Source organism: Sceloporus occidentalis, unplaced genomic scaffold (assembly GCF_023333645.1).
Source record: "Sceloporus occidentalis isolate IW3139 unplaced genomic scaffold, rSceOcc1.0.p SCAF_2, whole genome shotgun sequence".
Lineage (NCBI taxonomy): Eukaryota > Metazoa > Chordata > Lepidosauria > Squamata > Phrynosomatidae > Sceloporus > Sceloporus occidentalis.
Genome location: NW_028316982.1, coordinates 247,723,817 through 247,745,502, shown reverse-complemented (window position 1 = coordinate 247,745,502; position 21,686 = coordinate 247,723,817). Strand labels below are relative to the sequence as shown.

At 36.7% G+C, this 21,686-nt stretch overlaps 1 protein-coding gene across 3 annotated transcripts in view; it reads right to left on the bottom strand.

Annotated features, from left to right (window-relative positions):
* The window catches only part of ZDHHC20 (zDHHC palmitoyltransferase 20), an 88,411-nt gene that overhangs the window by 4,586 nt on the left and 62,139 nt on the right, over window positions 1–21,686 (bottom strand). For 2 of the 3 annotated variants that reach the window (XM_089512625.1, XM_089512622.1), the window contains 10 exons: window positions 17,717–17,837; window positions 16,151–16,220; window positions 13,313–13,345; window positions 12,477–12,597; window positions 9,004–9,039; window positions 5,520–5,652; window positions 4,564–4,690; window positions 1,434–1,523; window positions 657–772; window positions 351–430 (listed from right to left, as the gene is read on the bottom strand). In XM_089512625.1, the coding sequence (XP_089368751.1) occupies window positions 393–430; window positions 657–772; window positions 1,434–1,523; window positions 4,564–4,690; window positions 5,520–5,652; window positions 9,004–9,039; window positions 12,477–12,597; window positions 13,313–13,345; window positions 16,151–16,220; window positions 17,717–17,837 (885 nt within the window). In that variant the 3' untranslated portion in view covers window positions 351–392. The remainder of the gene's footprint in view (window positions 1–350; window positions 431–656; window positions 773–1,433; window positions 1,524–4,563; window positions 4,691–5,519; window positions 5,653–9,003; window positions 9,040–12,476; window positions 12,598–13,312; window positions 13,346–16,150; window positions 16,221–17,716; window positions 17,838–21,686) is intronic. The other variant, XM_089512623.1, reaches the window with a different exon arrangement.

The following is a 21,686-nucleotide window of genomic DNA, read 5'->3' as shown; positions in this document are numbered from 1 at the left end:
AAGAGTGAACTAACTAATCTGCATTCAACATTTATTCTCATTCCTTGTATGAAAGGATGACTATGGTGAAGGCTTTCACCTAAATACTAACCCACATCTGGGCTCAAGGCGGATGCCTGCTTTCCACACAGACAGCCTGCATGGGTGTTGTCTTGGCAACTAGCAATTGTATTACAGACAGAACCTGCCTCCATAGTTCACATTGCTACCTTTAAGTAATACTCCTTGAGTCTAGACTAAATATGTTTGGTGAATCATATATGCTTTCTTTCCCTTAAGGTTTTCATAATCAAACCAGTTATACTGTGAAGTCACTATTAATTTCTACTTTTGAGCAGAATTTATCTTACCATTTCCCCCAACAATGAGAAGGATGGACAACAAAACCAAGATCAGCTCTCCAATGAAACTACAATATGCTTTTTTACACCTTAAAAATAACAAAGAGAAAACAGTATGAAGTGCATTATAGAGACTCTGAATGACAAATAGTTTGGGAGTGCTATTAAACTGTTTAACTGTTAATTAGAATAATTTGCATTAAAATTGTTCATGTCTACAGTCAAGTCTACTTCCAGATTAAAAAAAAAATGGAATACCGATATTATGTTCTCACACAAATTATTGTAATCCATCAATCAGATCACATTCAGTACCTGATTTAACACTGTCATCTTCTGAACTGGCTTCTGCCCACTGGTTGTCATTTGCCAGCAGTCTATTTTGGGACTCACTGAGTGGCCGAGTAGGAAATGGCTGACTGGGACCAGAACTGAAAAGTAGAATTATTGTTACGGATTGGATTCTATCACTCTTATATTTTACCCTTATAGTCTTCATTAAATAAACTCTATTCTAGATAACTACACAATATGAAACTAATATTGCCATAATAAACGATGGTTTGATGTTGAATGAATGTCAGATTTGCATGCTCTGCCTTTCCTTCTTGCACAAGGAAAGGAAATCTATAGCTTACATTCTTGGTTGACAAAACCTCCCTTCCCTATAAAGGGAAGGAGACTGTAAATTCAGCTCACACTGGCTTTCATATGTAACAAATTATGAATAGAGGGGAAAGAAGAGTCTGAGAAAGCTGCTCATTATTGTTTGTTGCTCTGTATCTTCAAGTTATTTCTGATTTATGGTGACCCTAAGGCAAATCTGTCACAGGGTTTTGGGGGGTTGAGAGTGTGTGACTTACCCAAGGTCATCCAATGGGTTTCCATGGCCAAGCAGAGAAGTAAGCCCTGACCTCCAGAGTCATGGTTCAATGCTCAAACCACTACACCATGCTTACTCTAGTCAACAATAATTGCAACTTTCTCCCATATATTTTTATAGATGCCAGAACGTGTTCCTACTCACGTGCAGAAATAGTTCAGTAAAATAATCTCCCTCCCCAAAACCCAAGGAGAATAAAAATGCCACACCTTTTGGCAGATTCATTTTGGCTTGAAACAGTAAGTTGCTCTGGATCCATGATCACCAGGCGGGTTGGAAAGTTGCAGCCATCTCCTAAGCTGTACAATAAAATAAACATGGCAGTATTAATATCTGATTAAAGATTAACAGTAATGTACACATTGGATTGCATCCAGATATTGGTTCATACAACTGGTCTGGTGGAAGCAGACTTACCCATCCCCTTCTCCCAACAGCAGCCTCTCCAGTCTACTGAAAATGCTACAAGGAGGTTTGGGAAATGTGTTGAATGGAGCGAACTATAGAGGAGAGGGGATTTCTCCATATCAGAGACACCTGCAATGCATGGAGCCCTTCTATTCACAGAATGTAGATTCTATGTAATGTTTTTTTTAAATAAGTGATATGAAGTATGAAACAAAATTCAGACAGACTCTGCGAATGCAGATAGTACATTACTCTGTAGGAACCTCCTTATTTTAGCTTCATCTAAGCTGCACTTAACTTGTATAAACACCATGGAAACACATACTGGTGAAACACATCATTAGTTTGTCTTCAGATGTCGATGAGCTACAGAATGTTTGAGTTGAAGATTATAGCTTAGCCTTTATAACTTCAACAATGCAGACCTTCAAATCCTAAAAATGTTTGGATTGCACATCTTTATAATTTTATATGTAAAGTGCAGTCAGCCTATTTAACTCCAGAATCCACAGTAGTGTCTTTATATGCCTCAGTGTGAGCTGGGGAAGCTTTCTTTTGTTTCCTCTTTCTCTTAAAACATAGGGTTGTAGTAATTGCTAAAGAAGCTATACACTGCTAAGCAGATTTCTGATTTAGCTTCCTTCTGACTTTTGGTCTCAAGTCATTCATCAATTTAATGGTAAATATCACTCGCTCGCTCTTTATTTATTTAGAGTGAATAGATAGACCTGGCAGAACAATGGTAAATATCAGCAACCTGAACTGGGCTCAGACTGAATATGCAGCCAATACCATTCTTTTAACATTAGAGAAATATAATATTCTTTAGCTGATTTAGTTAGAATTCTGGTAGCTAGGTTTTTCACTAGTTAAAGCTTCTGACTACTCTTCAAGGGCAGTTTCACAAATAATATGTAGTAATAATCCAGGCAGAGCATTAGCAGAGCATGACTGCATGCAACTAGGTTTTCTCTGCTGAGAAACAGCTGCAGTTGAAGGGGCAATCAAGACTATTAAAAGGCCCTCTGCTTGGGTTTCAAATGATAATGCTGCTTCAAGGAGTCCATGTCTACACTGACACCTACTTTTTCAGGGCTATAACCATGTCCTAACTAGCCTTCAGTGAGATCACTACCAAATCCAGGCAGCACTTCATCACCTGCACAGCCTCACCTGACTCAGTTAGCAGAGGGCAGCAGAGATGAGTATCATTAGCATACTCTGTAGTTAAAAATTCACCCAGTGGCTTCATAAAGATGTCAAAGCAACCCCACAACTTAGTTGCAATGGAATTGAACACAACACAGCCATCTATGCTCTCTTCTGAAACTGACCCTGAAGGCAGCATAGAAGAACACACACACAAACAACAGTGCTAGTCCAGTAAGACACAAAGACCAATGGTATCAAATGCCAATGAGTAGTCGAGAAGCAAAAGAGATTCCACCTCAAGATTAGGAAGAACTTCCTGACAGCAGGAGCTGTTTGACAGTGGAACACACTGCCTTGGAATGTGGTAGAGTCTCCTTCCTTGGAGGATTTTAAACAGAGGCTGGCTGGCCATCTGTCAGGGGTGCTTTGATTGTGTATTTCTACATGGCAGCGGGTTGGACTGTATAACCCCCCCTTGAGGTCTCTTCCAACTCTAAGATTTTATATTTCTCCTGAAGTCACCCGTTCATCCCCACGGACACATGCCTGAAATCAGACTGAAAGAGATCTATACAATCCATTTCATTCAAAGGCTCCACTCCTTTTAAATAACCCTGCTCAAGTATGGCTTGTTTGTGACTCTGCAACAGTTGTTACAATATTCAGGGTCCAAAAAAGGTTTCTCAAGACCTCAAGTTGAACAAAGTGTTTCTTAAGCTTCCATCAAAGATGCCATTCCCTGTCACAAAGCTCAATAGCTCATATTCACCTTAACCAAAAATACAGCTTAATCCAGCAAGTGGTAAATTTCATTGTGTTAAAAGATTCTTACTCCTAGATGAAAGTGCCAGGACTTCAGTTTTCAGGCCACAATGCTGCCCAAAAAAAGCAATCTGTAGTGGAGTTTTTTTTTAAATTCTGTCAGCAGCAAGGTTGTGGATTATATATCACTCATCTTCTTTTCTAAAATGAACAGCACCAAAAGTTCTGAACTTTCCCCACAAGAGAGTTTTAGCATTAGCTCCTTAGTCATTCTGGAAGACCTTTTCTGTACTTCTTCTGGCCATACAATAGCCATAGTATAGTGACCAGAACTATGAATACTATTTCAAGTACAAACATGTATAAAAGCACTATGATATTAGCAATCTTTTAAATTCCTTTCCTAATGTGGAAAAAATGTATCCAGGAAAAGAAGAAGCTAAGTATTAAGGTAAAAGAGGTCTAAATAAAGCAAGGCTAAGGAACTTTTGTACCTCCATGTTTTGCACTACAGTTCCCTTAATGCCTTCGCACTGCCCAAGTTAGGTGGGGCTAATAAGAGATGTACATTAAAACATCTGGGGAGAGCAAAGACAGAGATAAGGGATAATTTATTTTAATTGCCCATTATGGAATTAGAGCCCTGTAATAATGAGGATGTAATCTAGATTATCTTTGGCTGTACTATGTCTACATACATTAAAATAAAGTAAATTAGCTATACATGATACATCAATTTTGCTCTGATCAGAGAAAGTATAATAAATTTAGCATTCAGGCTAATCACTGTTCAGGGATTATGCAATGTAAAATTGAATAATTTAATTTAATTTAAGCGTCCTTTTCTGCCAGAAAGGTGGCATAGAAATAAAATAAATAAATAAATAAAATTCTGAAAGATTTCTGAAATTGTAAACTGCTTCTAAAGTTCAAGTTAACTGTTTGCCATCCTCTTCTAATCACCAAACTCTAGATTTTACATTTTAAGACAGATTGGAACAATTTATGTAAGAATACCTTGTAAAAATGGGTAGCAACCAGTACTTTTTCTCATCTCCAAAAACTTCTTTTAGATTTTTGCTGCATCCAAGTGAGAAACCATTTTTGTCAGGTCCATTTCGAAACATTGGTGCCCGGAATGCTTCTGTATCATATATAATAAAGGAAACAAAAATAAAGCAACTAAGAAGGGAAGAATCTCTGCAACAACTGCAACACAATAAATGAGTGTCCTAAACAATACAATTATTTCCTACTAAAAGATATCAAAGGTCCCACTGATAAGACAAACCTGATAACTAAAGAATCATTAACACCCATTTTATTTCTTTTGACCCAAATATTTACAAATCCCTTAATATGATACAAAATAATTCAATTAGGAAATGATTTCATTTGCCGGATAAACAAACAACCACAAAACAGCAACATTTATTTCAGCAGGCAATAACAAAGAAAAACAAAAATATCCATCTTTCCTTCTAAACCCTTTCCATCTAAATCTTAACAGAGATGATATGTTCTTTTGTGGAATAAGGGCCTTGGGTGAAATCCAGAAGATTGAATACCACACTCTACACAAAGAGAGGTCCTTTAGACTTAAGAAGTCCTAAGCATAATATTCAACCAATTTCTTCTGAAATTTGGCAGGAGTGTCAAAAGTAATTTTGAAAGATGGTACAAAAATTGATTTTAAGGAGAAGATTGAAAATCTCTTCCCATGAAACACATTTTTGGTGTGAATGAAAACAATTTATGTTTCTCATGGTAACCCAGCCCTTTAGTGGATTCCTGAACTGGTAAACTCACTCAGAGACTAACCTTACTGCATGATTTAGGATCAGATATAAGCACTCAGATATAGCTCAAAGAGTTGTTTTGAGGATGAAGTCAGTAGTGTAAAAACAAGAGTGACTACTAACAATGACAACTGTTAATAATGATCACCACCACCACCACCACAATTTACTAACCTATTGTTGATCTGTTTTTGCCAACTAGCCAACAGTGGTAGCTAAACAATGACAGTATGCTGATGAAGAACATGGCTGCCACAAAGAAAAGGAAGAGAACATGGAATTTTGCACGAGTATCTAACAGTTCATTCTGGGGGGAAAAGAAAAAGAAGTTTAGTATTAACCCCTTTTTAACAGCTTTCTGATCAACTGATACTCTCATACAGAACCACCTCTTTATAATGAAACAAATTATTACTATATTTGAACAGTATTGTGAGCACATTTATTTACTTATTTATTAAAAAAAATTATTGATCAATTTCTCCCATCAGGGTCCCCAAAGCAATGTACAATATATTATATATAAAAATATTATTTTCAAACCAATTCATGAAACCAGTTTTTAAAATTAAGGGCCAAATGGAACAATACAGTTCCGATTGATATGCCCTTAAAGGCTTCTTTGTTAGATCACATGAAAACAATATATAACTGTAAGTCACAATGCCTGCTATTAGCCTTTATCAATAATTTATGTGTATGGAGTATCAATGTAAAAAGCAACAGTGAAACTTTTAAAATTCAAAGAACAGGCAGTACCTGCTGGATTTAATCCCACCTCCCCACTACCATTCCCTTTTCTTTGTAGGTCATGTCTTATTTAGATTGCAAGTCTGAGGGTTTAACAGTTTGCAAGCCACTCTGAGAGCCTTTTTTGGTTTAAGAGTGGAATATGAATACTCTAAATAAATAAATATGTATGTATGTGTGTCTTTTTTGGGACCTTGTGCACCAATAAAGGACAATTGGTCATTTCTTCCTCTCTTTAAATGACCAAAGCTGTCCCATGACCGACAATTTTGCTGCCTCAGACTTCGCCATAGCCATTCAATGGCTGGTGGAGAGTGTAGGGGGTATCAAGGAAATATCTGGTATGTCCCATCATAGCCAGACATGGAATGATTGCATCTTCTACTAGTGTTCTCTAGAGGACCCTTGAAGATCTTAGCATCATTGGTATGTGTCTAGTTATGAGGCTACAGCTAGGCATTTCTCCGATCCCTATGGACACCATCACCCCTAAATGGCTGGGGCAGGGACCAGCTAAATGGTTGAGAAGACATAGTATAGTCTCACATGTATAATGTTTACACTAAAATCTACATTATAAAATCTCACCTAAAGTATTTTAGTGTGACTGGATCCTCCCTAACTACAGAAAATGAAAGTTTGGCCTACATTCTATTCTAAGTCCCATTTAGATTGGATCTACTGAATCAAGTTTGGCTTAAATCTAATTGATAATCCCAGTTAAGAGGAGGTACAGAATCAATGGTAACTTGCTAACTCAACAATTATATATGTTCCACTGATTGAAAAAGTATGCTCTAGTGGGGAGTAAAAATAGGATTCAGGTGTTTCTTCCAAATAAATGACTAATAAAAGGACTCAAAGATAAATTCACTGATTATTAGAAAAAATAAATAAACCCAAAGTAACTCACTAGCTTTTAGCTTGTTCAATATGTGCATTACTTCAGTCTTGTGAAGAATTTATAAATAAAGGACTTATAGAAAAACTAAAATTATTAGGGGCATAGACTGAGCCAATGAAGAAAGATTTAAGCAATTCTGGTCCTTTAGTACTTTTTAATGTCACTGTGCCACCACAAGGCCTATTGAACTGGCAGCTGTATATTTTCAGAATTGACACAAAGGTAGTAAGAGAGGTTTTATATACAACTATACAACTGTGCTTGTGGTGGTTTTCAATCCATCAGAGTAAGGCTGGATTTCAGACAAAGAATATATTAATTTGTGAGTGGCATGAAAAGAAATCTGAAGTATTTGGTCAACAATAGAATAATTTAAACTAAACAAAATTAAAAACAGAACTGAAAGCTATTTGACTGCCCTTGCTTTTGTATGAAAAGAAGATTTCACACACACTTCCAAGAAATTACACTTAATTTATCATTGCTGTCTGTTATTTACTGTTTTATTTCATTATTTATTGTTTTTATTGCTTCACTGTTGTATTGTTATGCAGTTTTGACTGTCATTTTGAATAATATGCAAGACACAGAGATGAAGTCGTTATATAAATGAATGCTTAACTGGTTTTTAGCAGAAAATTTCACAAGACTGCTTGACCAACCTAATGTCAAGAGAGAAGTGATGAGCTAAGTGACTCCCTGAATATTTATTGCTATAAAAGGGAATTCTGAAGGAATTATGGGGATAAGAATGGAAACAAAGTCAAATTTACGTCTTTGCCCTCCTCCTGGAACAAACTGAGCCTACAAATTTCTGTGCTAATGCCATATCCCCCCCCATCCCCTGCATACTGATGTGGCAGAAATGGAGGCAAGTTCAACCTTGTATAGATTATTGCTAGGAATGGAGCTTAGCTTATCAATCACCAAAGAAGCATGCTGTTTCCCTTAGTACATTTCCCCACTACTGCAGTCCCTTCTGGGTTTTGTCCTTAAATCAAGTTTGGGGCACAGAGAAGAAAAGCACCTTGAGGTGGCTGGCGCATGGCCCATAAACAATTCAAAGAAAGGACTGGGCTGGATCTGTGTCTTCATATCCAGGAAACAGGGACTCTCTGGGCAAGAGGGAAGAGGAGAGGCCATACTCATGTCTCTGTGAGCAACAGTTCCCCACAGTTCTTATAAAACAGGACTAAGTATGGAAATTAATGTTGTTGTTGTAAAACCTCAAGTCATTTCTGACATGGCAAACCTAAAATGAAGCTATCATGAGGTTTTCTTGGCAAGATTTCTTCAGAAGGGTTGGTCACTGTCTTTGTCTGGGGCAGAGAGAGTGTGACTTGCTCAAATGGGTTTCCATATCTGAATAGGAATCAGACGCCTGGTCTCTCAGAGTTGTAGCCCAACACTCAAACCACTACATCACACTAGTTCTCATAGAAAATAGACACAAAATATTATTAAAGCTTAAAATATTTAGACAAGGTTAGGCTTCAAACAATTTCAATACAATATATATAGGTAAGAAGGCAAGAATTATAAAGGGAATTATGTATAATTTGTTGGGTTTTTTATATTGAGTATGAGCATCATTTAGTGAGAAAAATTATTTTACTAAAATATTTAGTTTAATAAATCTGTCATATGTGTTCAAACTACAAAAACATCTCATTATATACTTAATTCTATAGTTACCGTGGTTACATATGTTCAAAAATCAATTCTTTCTAAAAGATGACCTTTAAAATAAAATAAAAAAAGCACATGATTTGCCTTTTATTCATAGATTTAGATAGTTTAACATCTATTTCTCACACACTTAAGAGCAATAGCTTCTTCCTTAGGATCTCTACAAATATGTTTTAATAGAATAAAATATATTTTAATTATAATATAGGATAATATAAAAATAGCACAATAGATGATCTTATGACTCAATATTCAAAATTAATGTATAAAAAGTGCATACTAGAACACTAGACTTCATCTTAAATTGCATTTTACCTTTGGACAATTCTCAGCAGATTTCCTGCGGCAAAGCTTTGTGCAAATAAAGACAATTTATTAAATAACTATAACTCTCTGAGGCTATTACTGAGAGACAGTAAAAATGCGGTTAGAAAATGGTTTCTGCGTGCACAAGGTGTAATACGTGCAGCATTCAATGGCAAGTCTACATTCACTGAATGAACATGTAAAGGTGAATTTGTGTCTGCACAATGAGACTGAAGGGATAACTGATTTTAATGGTGTAGATTCAGGACGCACCATTAAAATTAAGAAAGTTATCAACTGTTCTGATTTTCAGTATCTGAAGACCTACTCTGAAGCTAATCTGTTGTTGTACACAAGATCAGGAAATCTTCTGGAAGTTAATGTCTATAATTTGAGGCTTTAATTGAAATTTGTTAACCAGCTATGAACTAAAGCATTTTGATAATATGACGTTCTTACCAATATTACATTTTAAAACATTATTTGGAGAGTAACATTAATTTACAATGAAGTGTTTAGTTCATCAACTAAAATTGCTTTGGGGCAATGCTGTTATTTTATTTTTGTTCCTTGTTGTACAGCTTAGAAGAAAGGAGCTGTATCAAAAATCTTACCCTCAAATCTATTCAAGAAAGGCCAAAAAACTACATCTCCTCGTGCATTTGAGCAGGGGTGATAAAACTAAAGCTCTTTCAAATGCTGGACTGAAGTCCTACTATACTTATCATAGGCCACACATACTGGGGCTGATGAGGACGGGTATCCAATGATACCTGGATGAACAAATGCTCCCCACTCTGTCCTCAAAAGCAGCTTAAGTTGAAGAAATTCTAACCAAACTGTTTTAATACCTTTTGGGTGAGGATAATGGCAAGTTAAAATTCATGTATCTGATAAAAAGACAGAATTAAGTATAGCTAAAGCCATCTTTCCCCCCTAAAAGAGCTAGGAATATAACAGAAATGATGCACACACACAAAGTGAACTGCCTAGAGAATATGCAGCTTTCAGATGAGAGTTGGCAAACCAGTGGCTTTCCAGATGTTGCTGGGCTACAGCCCTCATCTGTCCTATCAGCAGGAGCAATGATGAAGGTTGATGGGAGTGCCAATCTTACAAGAGCTGGTGGGCTACTGGTTCATCAACTCTGATATAAAGGTTCAAAACAGAGTGCAGAAATAATCCAGTTTGAGACTGCTTTAACTCAGTGCTAGGGAATCCTGGGAATTGTAGTTTATTGTGGCCCCAGAGCTCACTGACAGAGAAGGCTCAATGTTTCATAAAACTATTTCTGCAGTATGTTTTGGTCTGAAGACTTGCTTTCAAATTCTCTTGCTTTAGAATAACCAATACAACTACTTTAGAACTATTTGACCAAAATATGATCACATGAAATAAGTTTACAGTTTTAAGAGCCTATTACTTGCAACAGCCCCAATACAGGTGTCCTTAATTTGTTGTACTGTGTGCATTTCTCTATGGCCCGAAACACAGACCAAATAAAGTGGCTTCTGGCTGCTGTGGGAGCATGGTGTTCAAACAACGCATGCCCCCAAAGCAGTCGGAAGGTGCTCCGATGCCATGATCTGGATTGGACCAGATCAAAAAGGAACTGGAATAATCCGGATCCTGGTGGCGGCCTGCTTTGGAAGTAGTCCGTGCAGTCCTGGCACAATTGCGACCGGAGACCGCTCCTTGCTACCCATCTGCTTCACCCCTATTGCTACATAGCCAAATTAGTATCTGAACTCTTTCTTTTTGGAATTTTCCCTATAGTGGCTAGGCTTAACTGAAAATAGCAGTTTTCCTACAGCTAAGAAGTTGTCGTTAGTTTCCTCATGGACTTGTAACTTTTCCTTCCATGGTTTAAAAACAGAAGTAAGAGCAAAAGCCAGCCAAATGAATGAAAAATGGTCTTACTGAATTTTAAAAATAGAAATTCAAAGACAAAGTAGGGCAGAGAGGGCCTAAATCCTATTGATTAGTCCCATGTTGAAGGATTTAGGCAAATATCCATATTTATGTAGTCAGATTATGTTAATGAATCAATGTTTTTAATTACATTATTATTATTATTTATCAGTTTTGAATGGCAAATTAATGTATTGTTGTGACTCAAAGAAACAGGAAAAAAATACTAAATTCAGCTGCACTATGACTTGACAGTTTTCACTAATGTCAATGCAACTAAATCAGGAGTATTTACAAATGTTCTTAAACTACTTTTAGAGCACTGGTTTTTTATAGAGTTCCATAACAGTACCTTCTTTGCTAACAGTGATAGAAATGATCAAACACAGATGAAAATGGAGGTATCACAAATCTAGAGAATGAAAATTCATCAAAATTCCCCTCCCAAAAGAGAGAATTTAATTTTAAACTTAATTTAAACAGACATATACAGTGGGGATGTTCTACAACAATTTAGGATACAGACTGAAGCACAATCTTCAATAAATAATGGTAAGCACACTTCTATGGGTATTTTCTTATTGTCCACTACCAAATGTGTTAACATTAAAACAAGAAAGTTGCTTCTCTAAATTCTAGACATTTAGACTGTTCCAAATGTAATAGCTATGTTTAATATAAAAGAATTCTACAAATAAAATTAGACCTGGCCACACAGCTCTGAAATTCTCAGAAAACTTATAAATAAAAACAGTACAATCCATGATTTAAAATCATAGCCTGTACTGATTCTGGTAGAGATAGTTTGCAAGTTCTAACAGGCTACAAGGAGTTCCATGCTTATTGTGGCATACTGAGAAAAAGCAGGAAATGGGCAGCATTTGTAGATAAAAGACTTGTTCATTAGGGCTAAGATATATACAGTTAAGCCAATTTTACATCTGCCTGTGCCTTACCCAACATGTAGAAGTCCACATGGGTCCTAACATCTGTCTCTGCCTAACTCACTGCCAGAAGGGTATTGTGAAGATAAATAAAGCAAGAACCATCATGAAATATTAAGAGGTTAATTTTTACTGTAACTGGGTGAAAATATATATGTCCTTTTTTAAACATGAGATGCATGCATATACTGCTTGTGTGATGAGGCATTTAAAATTTGGCTTGTTAGCCATTCTGTCACTAAACAAGCAACTCTCTTATATTCTAAGGATGTTAGTCAAGTCTTTTCTGAAAGACAGCTGTGAAAGTGCATAGCATTCAGACAACATGCATCACCACAGAGATGATCTAGCTTGTGGTATATAATTTTGTATGCTACAGCATAACCAATAGGAATTCTTTTAAGGCAGTGATTTAATAAAAGTTTAAATCATAAAATTTGACCAGAGCAATGAAGATCTTAATATCAGTCAAAATTAAATGAGGGTAATGTTTGTATTTAGCAGATTTATATTACTTCAGCCATCTCAAACTGATGATGGTTATGTGGTATGTCAAAAACGAAAGCAGAGTGCTTTTTAACCTATATTATACACACAAAGCGGATAAGGTCTGCTAAAGAAACTTACTGTCCAAAACTTTATGAAATACTGGAGAACTGTAGCAGCAACAAATAGACAATACAGGAGGGAATATAATAAGAAAAGGAGGAAAAACTTGTAGTTCGAAAATCCCACGCAGTTATTCACCCTAAAAAGAAATAAATAAAGGAAAATTGCTAAGTAATCATCTGCTTCCTTCTACAGTAGGAATATGTGGCTCCTCCTGTTTTGTTTGGCAGCCCACAAACCTTTGAAACTATCGATATGTTGCAGATATTTGAGGATGCAGTGGCATGAGGAATTGGCATTTTCCTTTTGAACACCCTGTACCAGTCAATAATATAGCTTCAATTCATTTTAATAAAGAGGACTGCAACCTTAAGCTTGTAATGTGAGAAATATGACTTGCTATAAAAATAAATCTAATCTAAACTTAGCCTTTGACAATGGACCAAGCTATATCAATGCAGCATTTAAATTCTCCCAGAGACAATCACTCCAAGGGCAGGAGCGTGTTGGTTAATATAACTACACTGATGCAGGTCGAATGGGTGAAGTAAGAATACAGATGTGCTACCACAGAAAAACAGAGAAAGCCAAATCTGTTAACATCTGGAGGGGAAGTTTCCAGCACCCAAGCAGCATATCTCTGCAGTAGTAGGATGGCCTTGAAGATACAGGTGTTCTCAGAGGGCTGCCTTGGAAAACTGTCCTGCACCTTATAGTTACACTATAGTAACACTGGTATAGGTACCAGCTCTATTTATTACTGTCCTTGGCTAATCTTGCAGTATAGCCATCAACATTGTTTGGTTACTGGTACTTCCCTTTTTGTTGGAAGAAAATAACAAAGAAAAGCATACCATGGACAATGATGATCCATTTTCAGGACACATCTAAAGAAAAAAAAAGAATATATATTTCAGTGTAATGACAATATGAAAACACTAATATGCTTTTTCCAACAAGCAGATCTATTATTTTAATATAAACTTCTGCATATGTTTAACCATATGTATTTTTATTGTTATTCTCTGACTTTCATGAGTTGCTATATGGCGAGATATAAGGAAAGTGACAGATAGCTCTAAAACCAGTATTTCAAAGCTTTTTGCAGCATTTCAGCATCAGAGAAAATGTTTTAGCATAGTAGCTTAAATTTCCACCCAGTAGAAGATGGCACTTTAGGGGCAACATGAAACATTACAGAGGACACCAAAATCAAAAATCAAAACATGGAAATGAACATGTTGCTGACAAAATGTCAGGGGAAAACTACTCTTCTAGAATACGGCCATATAGCCTGAAAAACCCACAAAAAACTATGAATGCTGGCCATGAAAGCCTTCTAATTTAGGAGACATCTGAACAGCAGCAGTATAAAATCCTTAGCAGGTTATTCCAGTAAGAATGCTAATTAACTTGTACAAATGGCAACTGCCAAGGAAAACACTGTTTCCATAAACCATAAACTTCATTTCAGTAATACAGTGAGTGTTTATCATGTTCAAAAACAGGCAGTTACAGCCATATCAAAGTATTATTGTTTTATAAGTGTTTACATCCCACCTTTTTGTCAAAACTGGGACTCATGGTGAATGAGAGATGAACAATGACATCATCATCACCATGTCGTCATCATCATTTTAAACTAACTTTCCCCCAATACTAGGATTCAAGCTGGCTTACAAAAGTAAAACATCATTAAAACACATACAAAAATAAACCAGAAAACATCAAAAGTTATTATTAAAATACAATTAAATTAAATTATTCATAGAATTAAAACAAATTAACATGAATCCCACTAAAAATGTTAAGATGGATAAAAAGAAAAAGAAGAAGTAATTTTTTTTAAAAAGGAAACCGTTAAAAGTCCTGGTGGTAGAACTCAGAGACACAGTTCTGTTAGTCTGGAATATCAGAATGCAAAGCATTGTTGTAGCACCTTTGAGACTAATTGTGATAAAGACGTTGTCACATAAGCTTTTGCAGACTGCATCCAAGGTAGTAGACCTAGTTTACAAACGCTTATGCTACAAATTCTTTCACAAAGTTAAGTCTCAAAGGTGCTACAAGATCCCGTTGTGTTGAAAGCCCTGAAATTCAATTTCGAAAAAGTGTGTTGGAATAGAAAAGCTTCAGCGGGATGATGGAAGAGAGCAAAGAGAAAGCCAACCACACCTCCCAAAGGAGGAAGTTCTAAAGCGTTGGAACAGCCACTGAGCCACTCCCCTGTTCCCACCCAATGGGCCCAGGAAGACCCTCCCCTGAAGATCTTAGAATAGGCTCATTTTGGAAGACACAGTGCTTCAGACAGCTTGCACCAAGCCATATAGGGTTTCATAGGTCATAATCAGCACTTTGAATTGTGCCTGCAAATAGACTGGCAACCAGTACTGTAGTCGCAACAAGAGAGTTGTATACTTCCTATAGCCAACCCCAGTTAACAACTGGACTGGAGCTTTTCAGCTGAATGGAACACAGCACATGTGCTGCATGGTAGGTCATATTGTATAATGAAAACTTGCACTGCGAGATCATAAGAGGTTGTTGTGCAAAGGAATATTATGGGCCATATTCTGCCAGTACAGTATATCGATTAAGAGAAGACAGAAAATCCATGGCTCAGATCTCACCTCATTCACAAACTCAAAACAGGTTATATAGGAAATAACTAAGAAATCTCCAGGTTTTTTCTTTCATAATGAAATGCAGCCATGGGTAAATGTGATGTTTGGAAGGATGACCGAGAGGGATTATTAGCCTTTTGTTCCTACTGTCCCAACTCACTGTACACAAGAGACCTGTGAATGCACCCAGAGGTATTTCTGCAAAATGAAAATGGCAGATATCCGCAGCCTGAGATGGCACAATGTTTAGCAGCATTCTCACAAATCTTGGGAAAAAATGGTAAGAAAAATGTGACTCTCCCCACAGCAAGGAAGGCAAGGAATTACTATCAGGGTTGTGTCAAGGAAAAGAACATTGTATTGGAAGTTGAGCCAGTTTCCACCATGGTCTCAGACAATATGGGAAGAGGGACTCCAAAGAGAGGAAAATTGGTAGAGCACTCATCAAAAGTCTATGAAGTGCCCCTACTTCACCAAGAGCACCCGTGGAAATGAAGAAGTAACACACACAGCTTGCCTAGGTGCTTTCAAGACCTCATCAGAAGATTTTTTCCTTTCTTCCTTCTTTAACTCCTCATACAAAGAAAGGAGAAAATTAGCTGCATGTTCCAGGAAGCTGGTTCTTCACATCCTAGCTCAAAATGATGAGCAGAAACAGGGAATGTAAATCTGATATAGAAAGCATACAGTGGGCAGGCGTTCAACCAAATAAAGCTTATTAAAATGATTTAGCCATAATCTATACTGACATACTGTAATGTAAAAGAGAATCTAAATTGTTTGTCTACTTCTATTTCTCATTGCACTTTCCATGTGTAGAAGAGAGACTGACTCATGCTTACAGATAAATCTGTATTACTCTCGTCTCTGATAACAAACGTTCAACAAATTAAGGTAAAATAAATTTTGGTATGAAATCCCCGTTTGTTTTTATTTTATTTAAAGGTGATGGAGAAACAGCTTGGCCATGGAAAAATAATACTTCAGCTTCAGATGTATATTCCGATGAATCCACAATAATTCATAAATGCATACAAGCCAATCCTCCCAGAGCTAATGGGTACTTACAGATCACAGGCAGAACAGTGGTGACATCGATCTGGTTTGATTAACTGACATCTATCGCAGTATCTTATGGCTGTTGAAAACATTTTAAAAACAGGAATTTATAAGTTAAATGGTTCAGAGTTCAATGAGTCTTTGCTCTGCATAAAAGGCTACATCTCAAAAAGCTAAAAATGGCAAAAAGAGGAATGTCTAAATAATGATGTGAAAGTTCTGTCAACAGCTTGCTTCCATAAAATACATGAACCATGAGGATGGCTTAAGTAAAAGAGAGGTTAAAAGATATCATTAGAATGAAAACTAGAAATGGAATTAATGCAAAAGATGCATCTGTTCATGTGAAGTCCTAAACATGAATGCAACCTAAGAGTATGAACATTGTTTTTGCATTCTTACACATACACACAACTCATCCTCTGGAACATAAGAAACAATAATTGCTCATATCAAAATTATTTCTAGATCTGATTTCATTTTAGAAAACCAGTCTTCTGGATGTCTATCTATTAGTACAGACTGAGGAATTTCATCACAGTGAGATGATTAAGATGCAGTGTGAAACTATTAACAGGGATTTGCCTCAGGCTTGCATGTTACCTCCTACAATGTTTCCCTTTGTGTATGCCAATTTATTATCAAGAACTTGATTTATTTCCCACCTCTATCCCATGAATGGATTTCAAGACAATTTACAATTGATCAAAACATAAAATTAATAAAAACATAAAACAATTTAAAACAATTAAATGGGCAAATAAAAATAATTTAAGAATAATGTCAATGAAAGCCAGTATGGTATAGAGCAGGGGTTCCCAACCTTTGCTCCGAGGAGCCCTTAGTGGTCCGCATGCACTTCCCAGGTGCTCCGCGGCCGCTCCAGGAAAATGAAAGAAATAAAAATTGAATGAAATTAAGAATATATTTTAATATATACTCTTAAACACCATTAACTTGTAAGATATAGGGTAGGCCTCATAGGGGCTCTTCTATAGAAATAAGGGCTCCTTGAGTCAAAAAGGTTGGGAACCTTTGGTGTAGAGATTTGAGAGTTGGATTACAATTATGGAGACCAGGGTTCTAATCCCCGCTTAGCCATGGAAATCCACTGGGTGATTTTGAGCAAGTCATACTCTCTCAGCCTCAAAGGAACGCAAAGGCAAATTCCCTCTGAACACATCTTACCCTGTGATCGCCATAAATTGAAAATGACTTTAAGGCACACAACAACAACAAGGCCCAATCTATGAACACTTAGTCATATTTATTCACTTTTAGCATATACAGTTTACAGTTTCATCTACAACTAGTAAAGTATGTCTTTCCCACAAATCAAGAATGCAAACGACATTTAAACAAAATGGCAATTTACTTTTTTTACAAATCCAGAGATTTGTACTTTTTTGTGACACCAGAGCCTTCTGACAGAGAAGGCTAAATATTTCACAATGAATTCCAAAGCTTTGATCCATGGCAGTTAAAGTGGTGTCAAACAGCATTATTTCTGCAGTGCAGACTCAGCCTTTGAGACAATAAAAGGCATCTGAAGTTTTGCATTTTGTATAGCCTTACCTCTTGATGTTGTTGTAGTATACACAGGCAGGTCTTTAGCAGCTCTTCGTAGAATTTCCTGTTGGGATTCTGGTCTCTCTTCTTTTTCATATTGCTCCTTATCAGTTTTTGACAAACAGAACTAAAGGAGAGGATAAAACCATAATTTTGTTTGTTGCTATACGGTAGTAATGTTCATATGATATACATGAAGCTTGCATGTTAACAACTCAAAGAGAAATGTGTGGAATAAATTAAAAACATTCTTTGGAAGTCAGGTTCAAAAAACCTTTAAAGCATTTAGTACTGATGGAATAATATAACAAAAACAAACCCTAGTTATTTATGTATAAATAAGGGGTAAGACAAAGTGGAATGGGAACAACGATGGGAGCAGTGTGGAAGGCGGTTTAATGTAAGATTAGTATACAAGTATGCTGATGTTTCCTCATATACTTCAGTTTTCAGTCTAACATGTAACATGAATTGCAAGTTACACCCTGAGATCATAATCCTTACTCACATTTTGAGGAAGTAGACTGAATATATGAAAGCTCATGCTACAACTTTTTTGTGTGTGGTTGCTCTCAAAGGTGATGCAAGATCCCTTGGCATACAAACACAGAAGTAATTGTTCTTTTTTATTGGAAACAGGAAGAGAAATGGATTACATAAGGACAGTCAGGAATGCTGAAGCCCATAATGACTGAATAGGAAAGGAGGAACTAGCTTTGTAAAAGTAGGGCAAGTAGGAAGCTATTATTTAAAGGCACAATAGGCCTCAAAACCTTTGTAGCAGTTTGCCAGTCCACACTGAACTGGGAGTTACTGCAGTTGTGTTTGAAGGGAAATTGTTATAAACTAGGTAGAAAATTAAGATGAGACAACAGTATGGAAAAAATGAAATAAGAAAGTCTAATGATATTCTTCATAAAATTCAGTGAACCATATACAGTCAGCCCTCAGTATCTGCTGGGTTTTGGTTCTAAGACCCCCACACGGATAACAAAATCCATGTATGTTCAAGTCCTATTATATACAATGGTGTAGTAAAATGGCCGTTATAAAAGATGGCAAAATCAAGGTTTGTTTTATGGATTTAAAAAAATTATTATTTTCAAACTGTAGCTGGTTGACTCTGTGGATACAGGAGGGCTGAGTGTATGTCAATTCCTGAGCAAGTAAATGTCAGGGATGATGGGAGTTGTAGCTCTTCACCTCTGGCTCGAACTCACCACCTTGTTACGCACCGGCACTGACCAGTTTTGGCCAGTGGTTAAAGCTTTGCTCTAAAGCAGCAGAGTTACAGAGAATAGGCTGAAGACCCTGACAAACTCTCCAAGCCTTCTCACTCTTGCTTCCACAGAAGTCTTCACACTTCTTCAGGATCCAGCTGGCTCTTGTATCTTCACTCAAGACACCAGACAACTCAGTAGTCTTATATAAAAGATCTACTTTATTCTACTATATACAGCTCCAAAACTATCCAATAATACTCCTCACTACTACCCACAAAATACATTGGGATTCATAGCCATTATTATAGTCCTTGGATCATACCACCCACTCTTGTCAGTATCCACCCAGTGGGCGTGTACATCCACTTTCATTGGTTCTCTTGTTTCTACCCAGAATTAATGATTTCATCATCTCAGCCTTGACCACTTAACAATTCTCAGGTGTGTTCAATTATCCACTTTGCATTTCTGTCCTTGGCATTTAGGACTTGCTAACTACATTACCATTTACACCTGTGTGGCTTCTAATTGCTTTTTGCTGAGTCATCCTGACTCTCACATACATGTTTTATTTCTTTCACTGTATATCCCATGTTGCTTTTTCCTTAACAGTAAATGCTTAAGTGTGGAAGCAGTTTACAGTCACCCCTTCTTTCTTGAGGACTTGATATTTGCGTTCTTGATTATTCATAGAGGGGCGACCTCTGTTATCCTCAATGGGGCATGTTCCCGCGGCGCGCACCCTGTGCGCACTCGCAGGCATGGGCCCCATTCAGACCTATAGGACTTGGGGGGGTGGGAGTCTGGAACAGATTCCCCTTGAATGCGGTGGGCCGACTGTATATATAGCATCTGCATCTTTCCATAATGCCACTCTGGAATTCAATTTATAAGGTGGCTTTCTGGACTAAGGTTGACAGCTTATACTTCCTCCCTGCTGTTAGGTTTTTAGGTTGCCAGCTTATTTCTGACCCTGCTGTTCAGCTTTTAACAGAAGCATGATGCACAAAGATGTAACAGGAGGCATCTAGTCTAAGACAGATGTTTGTTAACTTTTAATATCTCAGTCACTGTTTAAGGGATAGAAGGGGCCTCCATTTATCATTGTTAGGAGACAATATAAGAAAATGAATCCAGGAAGACACAAATAACTTGTGTAATCTGCAGTAATTATGTATCTAGTTTGCCTGAATGACTTATTCAGTTGATAACATAGTTTAGCAGACATAGTAGTTTAGGATAAAGAGCAAACACAAAATGTACTGCAGCTAACCAAAAAAAGTGTCTTACAAAGAAGTTATTAGAAGATAAAGATTAGAAATGTAGTTTATGTGATTAGACAACCTGATATTTTAAAACATGGTGTTTTTTTTAAACGACAACCACTAGTTCTGAAGAAATATACACCATTTAGATCTTATTAGTTACTTTGGGTATCACAAACAAAACATAAAAAGCTTTTCAAAGCAAGGACCAAAATACTTTTAAGTTAAATTGACAAATACTATCCTTTTGTTTTCTTCTTTCTTTTCTAAGAATGTCAAACAATATTGAATTGTTATTTATTTATTCATTTATTCATTTCATGTGTATGCCACCTTTCTCTCAAACTGGGACCCAAGGCGGCTTGCAGAAAGATTGACAAAAAGAAAAGAAAAGAAAAAAAAGAAAGAAAAAAAAAAAGGAAAGGAAACGGAAAAAAAGAATATGTTTTTTTAAAAATCAGTTAAAATCATCACATGAAACAATATAACATTACTTAAAAGACATAAAAAGTTTAAAAGTAAAGATAAACACTCTGACAACTTCAACAGCAAAGAAAAAACCCTTAAGTGAACAAAATTTTGCTACCAGACCTGAAAAACAGCAAAATCAGGACTCAACAAATACAAATGATAAACCAGCCAGGGTCTAAGGTTTCTCAGCAGACAATGATCACTAATTAAACAGACACTAATCCTATTTGCCTTTTTCTCCCACCCTTAGGCCTTGCCAACAACCACAAAATAATACACAGATTAATATGGAAATCACTCCTCCCTACCCAGGGTCACACAATATATATATACCCAACTCTCTTCCATGCCAGTATTCTCTGAAAATGCCAACCACAGATGCAGGCGAAACATCAGGAATAAACTCTTCTTGAACATGGCCACATAGCCTGAAAAAAAAACCCCCAAAACTATGTTCCTTTCCCTATTGTTCCCTCTGTCCCAGAACTCTGCGGCACTGGAAAGAAGGTACCTTTTCCCTCTCCTCTCCAGAAAATCTGCACAGCTCTGTATGGTTCATGTTGTAGAAGTTGTGACAGAGGCTTGGGATATGCACTATGCAAAAGGTCCTGCATGTTTCCCTTTACTTGCAAAGCCAGGGCCCATAACTGCAACATGAAGAACACAGCTAACAATAATTCAAGCGAGATGACTGTTATTTTGTAGACAAATACATTATGGAAGATAATCCTCTGTTTATTAAAAGCTCCCCCACATCATCCAGAACAGATTCCAGTTACCTAACTACCTTAGCCAAGAGGCAGTAGACATCAAACCTGCACAATGTACTTGTGTTTGTACTAAAATACTGAGAGACAACAACCAGAGCATGATGCAAAGGAAATATAATTAGAATTAAAGCATTCTAAACCCAAGATTTGTTTTAAAGGAATACAGTACCACAATAGAACAGACATCACAGTCATTCCCCATACAAATTTGTTTCTGGTTAGCTTATGCTTTCTTCATTCTAGTTGT